Source organism: Drosophila willistoni (genome assembly GCF_018902025.1).
Source record: "Drosophila willistoni isolate 14030-0811.24 chromosome 2L unlocalized genomic scaffold, UCI_dwil_1.1 Seg168, whole genome shotgun sequence".
NCBI lineage: Eukaryota > Metazoa > Arthropoda > Insecta > Diptera > Drosophilidae > Drosophila > Drosophila willistoni.
Genome location: NW_025814047.1, coordinates 13,881,404 through 13,894,025, shown reverse-complemented (window position 1 = coordinate 13,894,025; position 12,622 = coordinate 13,881,404). Strand labels below are relative to the sequence as shown.

The window sequence follows — 12,622 nt, the reverse complement described above, 5'->3', positions numbered from 1 at the left end:
TAAAACCAAACAAACATGCATCCGCACTCTGTGGAGAAGCTTAAGACCAAACCGGCGCAATATTAAGTCGCCAACGCTGAGCATGAAATATAAACAATTTTTAAATAATAAGCAGTTTTAAGAACTGTGGGAACCAGCTCCGAGATGCTAAGCGGAAATCGACGCCTACAACTCTAACTCTCTCTCTCTCTCTATCTATGATCCATTATTGCCTCTCTCTCTTGGTTCTAATTAGTATATATGTATTTAGTATATTTGTGACAATCAAAGCGGCCTCATCGAAGCGGAAAAATATACATGTGCTTATGAATTTGGAAGCAATGTGTTTTATTGGAAAGTACCGGGTTATTACATAGGCGATGAGGTAAAAAAAAAAAAACAATTAATTAAAAACAATATAGCGAACTAGAAAATAAAATAGTTAAATAGTGAAAAACAGAAGGAGAAATATTTTTTTTAAGAGAAATCCTAAAACGGTGTAATCATAGTAGGCATAAAACACATACATGTACGTAAGCGTATGCATGGACAAAAAAAAAGTAAAATGCATTTTTCACTCATAATAGAAAAAAAAGAGAAGAAAGCGAAAAGAAATCTGACAAATGTCAGAGGCGAAATGTCGATTAATTATTAAACAGTGGTCAGTGGCAGTCTGCCGATGAAAAATTAATAGAACAAATGTGTTGGGAATTTTCGATAAAACGCAACTTGCTCGACAGAAGCATTTAATGAATAGTTGATTTTTGTTTTCAGACAAACATCTATACTTATTCGCAATGACCGAAAGCGTCATAAAACCTTTTCTGTGTGAAAGTTTGGGGAACGCATTGCTCCAAAATGAATGGGAAGTGGAAGAAGTCAAATCTGTAATTAAGAAAAGAACAAAATTGTTACATTTGGGTGGTATCCAATTGCAGACGGTTGCATACGCATTGCCGGGTGCTATAGTCGAATTTAACGAGGCCGATCAAACTGATGTTTTTTCTGTGCTAGTCGATAAACTGACAGCTTACTTCTCACCCAAGCAAACCTCGACTTTTGAAAGACACTTTTTTAGGAAAATCTCTCCTGAAGATGGTGAAACATTTGGGAAGTTTATTTTGCGTTTGCGCCAACAAATCCAAAAGTGTAATTTCGGGTCTACGAAAGCCGAAATAGAAGAAATTTTTTTAAAAGATAAAATCATTGACATCTGGGCTAGTACGGAACTAAAACAGAAATTATTGGAAAAAGAATAAACTTTAAGCGAAATCATCGAAGCCTGCCAGGTGGACGAGGAAATAAATAAGCAGTCGCAGCTTATGCACTCGAAGTCATTGCCAGAAAGCATAAATAAAATCACTAATATGAAATCAAGGAAAATTAATCAGAGTGATTGTGGAAGGTTCCGACGGTCAGGACACAAGGAAGATAATCAGATGTGCCCAGCACGCCAGATTAAATGCAACCGATGCTCTCGTTTGGGTCACCGCAGATGCAGAACAAACCTTAAACGCCCATACCCACAGTCAAATGACAAGGAAGCGATGGGAAATTCCAAACGCAAATATGTGCACCGAATTGAAGAAGATAATCCAGTGGAAAATAAGACAATCCAACGGAATTGTTTAAAGATAGACAGTGACGAGGAGTATGAAGAGATGATGCAATGCCGAATTGGAGGTGCAGATGTTTCCCTCGTAATTGATTCGGGATCCCGGTTTAACCTTATCTCGCAAGACGATTGGTTAACTCTTCAATTAAAGAAAGCAACAGTTTTTAACGTCCGCGGAAATTCACGAAGTCAATTTAGGGGATACGCCTCAGATAAAATCCTTAAAGTTATTTGTATTTTTGAGGCACCGATATCAATCAAGCAGAACCCCGAGCTGATTGCATCCTTCTTTGTAATTGAAAAAGAACGGCAGTCACTGCTGGGACGGGAAACAGCAACGAAGTTAAATGTTCTGCGAGTTGGACTACCGGTTAACAACATTGAGATTGTGCCACCATTTCATAAGTGGAAAGGTATTAGTGTGAAACTAACAATAGACCCCTACGTTGATCCTGTGAAACAACCAATGAGGCGTATTCCTGTTACGCTCGAAGAGAAAGTCAATGCTAAGTTGGAGGAAGCCTACAATCTGGACATTATTGAACCGGTCAAGGGTCACAGCCCGTGGATCTCTCCAATGGTGATCGCGTTCAAAGAAAGTGGTGATATTCGAATATGTTTGGAAATGGGGCAAGCCAACCGTGCGATTCTTCGCGAGAACTACCCTTTGCCGACATTTGAATTTTTTATGACTAAATTAAGAAATGCCAGACTTTTTCACGACTCGATCTAAAGGACGCGTGCCATCAATTGGAGTTAGATGAAACAAGAGTTAGCAGATAACAACTTTTATTACACCGAAGGGGTTATTTAGGTATAAGCGACTAATGTTTGGTATAAATGCGGTGCCGGAAATCTTCCAACGACGAATGGAAGAACTCTAAGCACCGTGCAACAACGTGATGAATTATATCGACGATGTAATAATTTTTGGAAGTAGCAAAGAGGAGCACGATAAAGCACTGGAAAAGGTTCGAAGCGTTTTCAATAATAATAATGTTCTTCTAAACAATGAGAAATGCATTTGGGAGACAAATAGAATTAAATTTTTGGGACACATTTTAACAGACAAAGAAATTGAAGTAGATCCTGATAAAATTGAATCTATTAGATTATTTCGGCCACCCAAAAATAACGAAGAGACTCGTAGTTTCCTAGGACTACTTACCAAGTAGTCAAGTTCATTGCAGACCTAGGGGACCAAACAGAGCCTTTACGTGAGCTTTTAAAGAAAGATCGGAAGTTTATTTGGGGACCAGCTGAAGAAAATGGGTTTCAAAAGCTAAAGTTAGCTTTAACTAAAATCCCGAGTCTCTCATATTTTAACCCTAAAAATAAAACGCGACTAATCGCTGATGCTAGTCCGGTTGCTCTAGGTGCAGTACTGTTGCAATTTAACGATGAGGGCGAGCCCAATATAATTGCATTTGCTAGTAGGAACTTAACAAATATAGAAAAGCGATACTCCCAAACGGAAAAGGAGAGTTCTTATTACATCAAGGGTGAGCATAGCATATCGCGAATTATTGAAAACGCTACACCAATATCAATACCGATATCTGAAATAGCTGAAAACACAGTTATGATTCATAAATTAACTTTGCTGGTTCGTTTTGTATTATAAAATAAGGTTTTGCTTTATTCCCTGTGTTGGTTTCTGTTGGCCAATAAGCAATTAACTAACTCAACATACATTTCTCGTTTTCACCACACGCTTGCTATTGCATCAGCCAAAACGGTGTGACCATGCAACTTAAAGTTAAAAATAATAAAATAAAAAGATCGTTTACATTCAAATAAATTTAAGTTTAGGAGTTCAGCATCCGTTCCTCAACACACAGGATGAGGAAATATTAGACGCAATGGTGTGCCTTCAGCAAGGTTCTTGGGACTCGGCAATGTCAAATAAATTATACCCATTTCGACATGAACTGTCAACTATTGGAACAATCATGCTAAGAGGAGTTCGGATTGTTATTCCGGCAACATTGAGACAGAAAGTGTTGGTGCTGGCACATGAGGGACATCCTGGCGAATTAGCCATGAAGCGAAGATTGAGGTCCAAAGTCTGGTGGCCCCAAATTGACAGAGATACCGAGAAATTTGTAAAAAATTGTTTTGATTGTATTTTAGTATCCCAAGCGACAAATCCACCGCCTATGAAGAGAACAGAATTTCCGAATGGGCCATGGATTTCGGTCACTACAGATCTTTTAGGGCTACTACTAAACAATGAATATATTTTAGTCTTAATAGACTATTACTCTAGATACATGGAGTTTAAATTCCTTCGCTCCATTACATCGGAATCACTAATTGGGGCGTGCGGGGAAATTTTCAGTAGGCTTGGTTACCCGAAAGAGTTACGAACCGATAATGGCCGACAATATGTAAGCCTTGAATTTAGAAACTATTGTAAATCATGCGGCATCGAGCAAATAACAACTCCCCCTTATTGGCCACAGGCTAACGGCGAGGTCGGGAATATGAACAAGGCATTAGTCAAGCGGTTGAAGATAGCTCATCAAAACAAGAAAAATCTTAAGGATGAAATTCAAGCTTTCACACTGATGTATAATGTAACCCCTCATGGGACCACAGGCTCCGCTCCTACAGAGCTGATGTTCAATCGTGTCATTAGGGATGAAATCCCGGGAATACAAGATTTAGTGGGAGTGTTGACAGACTCAGCGGAAAGGGATAATGACTGCATCAATAAACAAAAGGGAAAGGAAACTGCAGAAAAAAGGAGAGGAGCAAAGAAAGTAAATATCAATGTAGGAGATAAGGTGGCTCTTAAGAATGTAGTTTTTCCCCACAAACTAACACCAAAGTTTGACACTACTGAATACGAAGTCTTGAAAAAAGAAGGGAATATAGTACAAGTATGTGGGGGGGCAAAACGCTCATAAGAAGTGCAAATCACCTTAAAAGGGCACCTGGTGCAACGGAATCGTCCGATGCTACCAACACAAAATCGTTTCCAATACCTGCCACAAACCAAACTCCACAGCCAGCCGCACAACTCGAGGCGCAAGCACCAGAAGAGGATTACGAAAACTCCACCGAGAGATTAAAGCTTAAGCTCGTGAGAAAAGGAGGGCTAAGCGGCAATCGACGCCTACAACTCTAACTCTCTCTCTCTCTCTCTCTCTCTCTATCTATGATCCATTATTACCTCTCTCTCTTGGTTCTAATTAGTATATATGTATTTAGTATATTTGTGACAATCAACGCGGCCGCATCGAAGCGGAAAAATATACATGTGTTTATGAATTTGGAAGTAACGTGATTTATTGGAAAGTACCGGGTTATTACAAGAACAATTGTCGCCTCGAGTCTCGAGCCTAGAGTCTAAGAAATCATTTATATACACGACATTTCTTTAAATAAAATCAGGTCATATTTTGAATTCAACGAATGAAGATTGGGTTATTTTCCTTCTCCCGGAATCCCTATTCAATTTACGATATTAATTATTATAATATAATAATAATATAATAAATTAGTGACATATAAACAGATTTGAAGTAGCAAATAACCAAAAAGCGTACATACGTATAAATATGTATATACGTATGTATAAATAAGACATTTTATATACAACCACAGCCCTTAAAACAATTTTCGAGAGTTACAATAAAATTAACTGCAGCAGTTTAGACCCAAGAAACGAATCAAATAACAAACCCTTCATTGAACTAATATTTAAATAGGCAAATATTTGGTTTATTAACTAAGCATAATATAAAATTCGCAATACTTGAAGACCTGAATATGGAAGCAACTTTTGAACCTCTATTAACAAAAGACACAGACAAGGAAGAGCCAGGTGCATAAAATAACTCATAAGACCTTCAAGAGGACATTAGACTATCGGTAACAAATGAAAGTACAATACAACAGGTATAATCCACACATTATTAAAACAAATAAAGGGCGAAACAGTACAGGTAGCAGAAGCAAAATTAATTAATTTAAAATAAACCGGCAAGAACGCAAGTTTATTTATGTTTATTTAGTTTTATATATTTATGTTCAGATGTATAAAACTGACAAATGCTTAATTAAAGCAATCGCGTCAAAAGTAACAAAGTCACTGTTTTTGATCGATTGTTCCTTTAAAAGCTATATGATATATATTTCCATTTTGGGCAACCATACCACATCATTAGGGTGAAGCTGATAATCAGAAATGTAATCCATTGCTGCGGCCGGTACCTCAGTTCTTCAAACAAGCCATAGGCGACTTACTTTGATCTTGTTAAAGAAATTGAACCACAACCAAAAAGAACTCGTTTCTAATTTGGCACATTTCAAAGTTTTTTTGTTGTAAATTAATCCTGATACTATTCTCACAAAAAAAATAGTTATCAATTAAAAATACTTCCAAAATGTTATTATTATTCTCACAAAAAAATAGTTATAAACTAAAAATACTTCCATAACTACTCTAAAAAAGGGCTTAATTGTATTGGGTTATATAACATTTATAAAATTAATTTATTTAACCATTAACACTATTTCTACAATAAATAAGGATGATTTAGGTCGAATGCATGAAGAAGAAATCGATATATAAGTCATATTTACCTCATATGACAAACTAAAAAATACCCCCAAAATGAAAAATTTCAACTCGCTATAAAAAAAAGAAGAGCTAACTTTGAAAAACCCAAATAGGGTTTTGCTATTCAATACTTGTACTTTCAGAAAAAAAAAGGTCCGGTGCGGTTTGATTTTTGGTGTTGCACAGTGTTATGGGAGGCTAAAGTCCGCTAAGCATTTGTTGCGGATCTACAGTGAACTCAACATTTGAACAGCTGTCCACCATCATTGTTAACGTTAAAGGAGTGCTGAATTACCATCCGTCAACTCCAAATTGAAACGATACCAATGAATAGAGGTTAGTGGGACGCTTAATCATAAGGACCTACAAGCCATTAGTTGGCTCCCTTGCTTATAGATCGAGACTGATGACAGAGTATCCAATTACTAAAAATGCCCTCATACCGAAGACACTGCAGAACCAATGAGAAAAATACGTTTGTAGTATACGTTTAGTAATAAAGTTAAGCCACATACCTTTAGGGATAGATGTTAACTAGATAGAACTTATACTTACATGTTTAGCTTTAAGTACCGTTAAGGACCCTAGCCAGTATGTAATCTTCTCCCTATAAATACCGAGCTTGACACTTCATGTCAAACCTTGCTTATAAAAAAAAAGTTCTTATCGATTTTTGCGCCACATACATTGATATGAATTAAAAATAAAAAAAAAAACAATGTACACACATGGAAAAAAATTAATAAAACATATGTACAAAAAGAAATTTAAGAAAATTTTTTTTTTTTTAAAAAACGGTTTTTTTTTAAATATTGTAAAGCCTAATATACCCTTATAAAAGAGCACATGTGCACCGAATTGCACATCTTACATCTTAAAACAAATGTAAAGCATTCAACAATTAAAACAAGCTTCAAAGACTTTTATAAGCGAATACAAAGCTTTCAGATAAAAATTAACTTTAAAGACTTGCAGAAGCAGACATAAAACTTTTGCCGACCGTAGCAAAACTTTACAAAATTTTTCAAATAGTGAAGTTAAAATACTCTAAAAAAAATGAAGTGAGTAAGTTGTCTCGCCGACTTAGGTATACCATACACCAGTAAAACAAATATTTCAAATTTATCATAACAAATGCATTTACATATTTTTAAATAATTCAGTTCACATGCTTTTTACAAGGATATTTCACTATCTCGCTCATCCAAGCATACGAGCACGCTGGCGCCGCCACCAGCCGACGGTCATTTCTGGCCTTATGGAAAAACTTTTAAGTGCATAATTTGGCTATTTCTTGGCCGATTTGGATAAAAGTTGGTATTTTACTGAATATAAATCAAATTTAAGTGTGCCAAATAACTTTTTTGTAACCAATCTACAACCTTCAGCTCCTATTGCACAGAAGAATCACCGTAGAGGAGCCCCATAAGAGATACCAACCACCGCAGTGTAAGAATTGCCAGGAATACAACCGCACCTCTAACAATTGCAATCTTAGGTCAGTGTGTGTTGGCTGCGGCGATCATCACAAAGTTGGCATTTGCACCAAGGACAGAAACAACGTTGCACTAAGACTATGCAGTAACTGTGGAGGGAACCACACGGCCAACTACAGAAGATGTCCTGTCTTCAAGGATCTTAAATCACACCTAAATGGGCGCAAACCTCCAGCTGGACCAAAAATCACCTTCAACGCCTCCAAAACTACACCGGAGGTATTCTTCGCCAAAGCTGTTAGATCATCTAACATGCCTGCTACAACCAGTCCTAGTGTGTCCTTCGCTAGTGTGCTCTAGACTGGACAGACGGAGCCCGCGAAAGAGACCCCGTCACTCCACCATCTACAGAATCCGCAACCTAGCGCACCAGAACTTGGCTAGCAAACTCCAAGTGGTTTAGAGGCCCTATTGATGACCGCTTTTATGACGTTCATGCAAAACTGTATGCAGGAACTGATGCGGAATCAAAACCTGCTTATCCAGAAGCTTATCGAAAATAAATAATGGCTTCCCTACGTCTATGTCCTTGAAATGCTTACGGAATCTCCAAGCACAAAAATGAATTGCGACTATTCCTAGACTCAAGCAAAATCGACGTTTTGCTGATATCGGAATCACATTTAACATAAAAATTTTCAAATACTAAAATATACCTTCTACGAAACAAACCAAGGCATGCCAATCGCCACCTCTCCAAGGCGTTAAGACAACAGGAAAGCTGCGCTCAAAGGAAATACATAGAAAAGCTCAGTCCAACCAGCACTAAACATCCTCTGTGGAAAGCCCACCCAACTTTAAGCGCTCCTACAGAGACAATTTCACCGATAAGGAGTCCAACCGGTGGATGGGCCCGCAGTGACAAAGAGAGGGCATCCGTATTTGCCACACATCTTAAAATGGTTTTCAAGCCAAAACCAACATCAAACTCATTTGTACTTCCCCCTTGGAGCACATTAACGGATAGTGAGTATTTGGAACTCCAATCGGACGAGATCTTTGCAGTTATTAAAAGCCACATAAAGCCGAAAAAAGCCCCTGGCCATGACCTAATCACACCGAAAATGATCCTAGAACTCCCTATCATCGCCATACAATACATCTGCAAACTGTTCATCTCTATAATAAGAATTGGCTACTTCCCAAGAACATGGAACATGGATGATTCCTAAAGTGGGAAAGGACAAAACCATCATCCTATAGGCCCATTTGTTTGCTGCCATGTCTTTCGAAGCTCTTTGAAAAGGTCCTGCAGATCCGACTAAACTCATTTCTGGCATCGGAGAACACAATCCCTTCACACCAGTTCGGCTTCCGCGAAAAACAAGGTACAATTAAACAAGTCAATCGCATAACATCCGAAATACGAACAGCATTCGAACTAAAAGAATACTGTGCCGCTGTCTTTCTCGACGTTGCCCAGGCTTTCTATAGAGTTTGGGTGAAGGGTCTGATGTTCAAAATCCGGCAAAAACTCCCACAGTACACCCACAAACTCATGGAATCTTACCTTTACAATAGGAAATTCGCTGTAAGATGTAATGGTTTCGGCTGACTTTGAAATCAAAGCTGGTGTACCGCAAGGAAGTGTCTTTGCCCTTTGCTCTACCGGCTGTACACTGCAGACTTACCAACGAGTTTAGGACTTACAACTTCCTACTCCACTTTTGCCGATGACACGACAATTCTCAGCAAATCCAAATGCCCAATACAAGCCTGTGCAAAATTAGAGGAACACCTCAAGGTCGTAGAGGAATGGCTAGCAACCTGGCGTATCCGGGTCAACGAGCAGAAATGCAAACATGTTACATTTACGCTTAACAGAAGAAACTGTCCAGCTCTAATGCTAAACAACGTACCAGTTCCTCAAGCCGGGGATGGCACTTACTTTGGCATCCACCTAGTCAGAAGACTAACTTGGCGCAAGCACATCGAAGCAAAAAAGTCACAGCTTAAACTGAAAGCGAGTAGCTTACATTGGATCATCAATGCTCGGTCCCCTCTACGTCTTGAGTATAAAGTCCTCCTATACAACTCCTTACTGAAACCCATCTGGACTTACGGAGCCGTACTATGGGGAAAAAAATCAAAATGTAATGAATGTACTGACTGTATTGATTGTTCTTTAAAAGAAAATGTTATCAATGTCAAGAGGAAAAGCGATTGCAATCAAAAACCAGTTCAGATGAATGCGGATGAAGCATTAGCATTTCTACTTAAAATTTCGTTCTCCATTTGAACCATAAGCCAGAAGCATGGTTGCGACATATTCCCATGCTACGACAACGTTTTTAAAGCTCAATCTGAATGCAGACCCTTCGGAATACAAGCACCAGAAAAATAATGTGAAAACTGACGACGAAAATCTCGCCTTGATAGATATCGAATATGAATCACATTTAGATACGGATTATAAGCCCTTAGATGCATATTCATATGAGCTCGAAGCAGAAGAATATTAAATAAAACTTTCCACAGAGGATGTTTAGTGCTGGTTGGACTTTCCTTTTGTCTTAACGCATTGGAGAGGTTGCGATTGGCATGCCTTAGGCGAAGTTTTGCTGTTGGTAAGCGAGTAATCTGCTATTCTCTTCTTAGGCGTCGTTTTTCCGTTACTAGGCCTGTCAACAGGTTAAGTGTAAGTAGAGGCATGTGGAGTAGCTACTCTTGCTGCAGCTCCCAGCAGAGACGCACATGTCAATGTCCTCTGCAGCATTAAGTTTCGGCGAACAGTCAATGTGGGCACTAATGTACATTTTAAATTTAAGCCAATTTGTTTTGTTTATTTGAAAGCCTATATGGGCGATCAAGTACATGAGGTCTTGTTAATAGTGTGACTAGCACTGGAGAGTGATCCGAAGTTAAATCTAGTAGTGTATCCGCATTGATCCGATTACGCGGAATCCTCTTGGTTGCTGTAAAATCAATCAAGTCATGCACTTTCTGTGGATCTGTGGGCCAGTAAGTAGGCCTACCCGGTGAGACGCAATCCATCTTATTGAGTGGGTTGACTATTGTGTTGTACAACTGCTTGCAAGTGCCTCTTCGTTTTGACAGCATCACTGTCCAGAAGGGACCCGACGAAACGACACTAGACGATCGCAACAACCCAAACCAAAGGATGGCAGTATCCCTGTCCAAAAGAGACCCGATTTCGGCCGAATCCGATTCCGATTACGGCTGAGCAGTGGAAGGTTGAGATGAAGTTGCAAGACGCCATGCTGGTAAAGATTGACAGAATCGCCGCCGACCAATTTTGATGGAGCGGGATCGGGTTCCAATGGCGTCAAAAGTTTAGAGTGCAAGGACAACATCCTCTGCAAGCATAATGGTCTGGGGTTGCTGGATATGCCTGAAAATGATGGTATGGATAATGCTAAATAATACATTAACCTCTTAGAGGAAAGTTTGCTCAAAATTCCAAGAGACTAGGGACTTCATTTCCACAGTGCCACAACAATGCCATAATTTGTTAATCTCTGTGCCAAAGAGTTGTAAATGTGTTGGAAAAGCAAAAGGTGATGATACCAATATTAAAGTTATATAAAAATAGAAATGTGCTATAGAAATCATTCCCAGTTTTAATTCCGCGCGGAATCCAAATCGCTTTATAACAAAAATAGGTGCCACAGAATTTCGACTGATTTCATTTATTTAAACTTAGTTGGTTGGTTTTAATAGGGTTGTCATTATGTTTTAAAGAAAATTCCTTGTATTTATCAAGCTCAATTAATATACTATTAAAGCGAGGGGTAAGGTTTTAAAAAAACTACAATCTAATCTGCTAGATGTTAACCTCAATCGGTTGCAACGATATAAACAGTTGCAAGCTATGGTCCAAGGATTTTGGAAAACTGGCAACGCGAAAACCTCAATTTGCAACTCGAGACACTACGAGCCCAAACCAGTATTAATTCGAACAGCATGTTTTTTTTCAGTGCGCAATGTTTAACACATTATATTATCAATACTACTAAATATAGCGCATACCAATGTATTTTGTCTTAAAGAGAATTTTATTCGAAAACGATTCGAACGATTGAAAAAAAAAGATTTGTTGTATATCCAACAACAACAACAATATGAGTAATTTGTTCAAACGGTAGACTTAAGAGATAAGAAAAAAATGACGACTATTAATTCGAACGCTGCGTAAGCCCACCTTTATCTCAAAAGAAGAGCAAAACAAAAGCAACCAATGTAACGGAATCGCTATCTACAGTTATAATCTACAAATAATATCACAATACAGCATGCAAAAAATTTAAAAATTGCTGCGAATAAGTGCAAGTTTAGCAACGATGGTACGTGGTAAGCCTATTTGCAACGAAATCCGGGTATTGATTAGAGACTATTTTAAATCTGGGAAGACACTTACGGAGATCAGCAAGCAATTAAATTTGTCTAAATCATCTGTGCATGGAGTGATAAAAATTGCTTACGCTTCGTCAAAAAAGAAACGTTTGCAATGGGCTCGGGAGAGAATGTCTTGGACTCAAAGGCAATGGGATACCATCGTATTTAGTGATGAAGCTAAATTTGATGTTTGTCTCGGCGATTCGAGAAAACGCGTCATCCGTAAGAGGGCAGAAACATACCATAAAGACTGCTTTAAAAGAACAGTAAAGTTTCCTGCAAGCATTATGGTATGGGGATGTATGTCTGCCAAAGGATTGGGAAAGCTGCATTTCATTGAAGGGACGCTTAATGCTGAAAAATACATTAATATTTTAGAAAATAGTTTGCTGCCATCAATACCAAAACTGGGAGATTGCGGTGAATTCACTTTTCAGCAGGACGGAGCATCATCGCACACAGCCAAAAATTGGCCGCAATATAATGAAATGAAGGTTTTAGACTGGCCATCAAACAGCCCAGATCTAAGCCCAATTGAAAATATTTGGTGACTAATGAAGAGCAAACTTCGAAATAAGCCACAACGGAACATTTCTGACTTAAAAA

The 12,622-nt window shown here is 38.4% G+C and overlaps 1 protein-coding gene across 11 annotated transcripts in view; it reads right to left on the bottom strand.

Moving 5' to 3' along the window:
- Positions 1-12,622, bottom strand: part of LOC111518927 (zinc finger protein 626-like) — a 146,929-nt gene that overhangs the window by 53,347 nt on the left and 80,960 nt on the right. For 6 of the 11 annotated variants that reach the window (XM_047009916.1, XM_047009917.1, XM_047009918.1 and 3 more), the window contains exon 6: positions 10,648-11,012. The exons of 3 other annotated variants lie outside the window; for them this stretch is intronic. In XM_047009916.1, coding sequence (XP_046865872.1) covers positions 10,720-11,012 — 293 coding nt within the window. In that variant the 3' untranslated portion in view covers positions 10,648-10,719. Of the gene's footprint in view, positions 1-10,647; positions 11,013-12,622 lie in introns of those variants that run through there. 2 more of the 11 variants (XM_047009912.1, XM_023177139.2) reach the window with 1 other exon arrangement.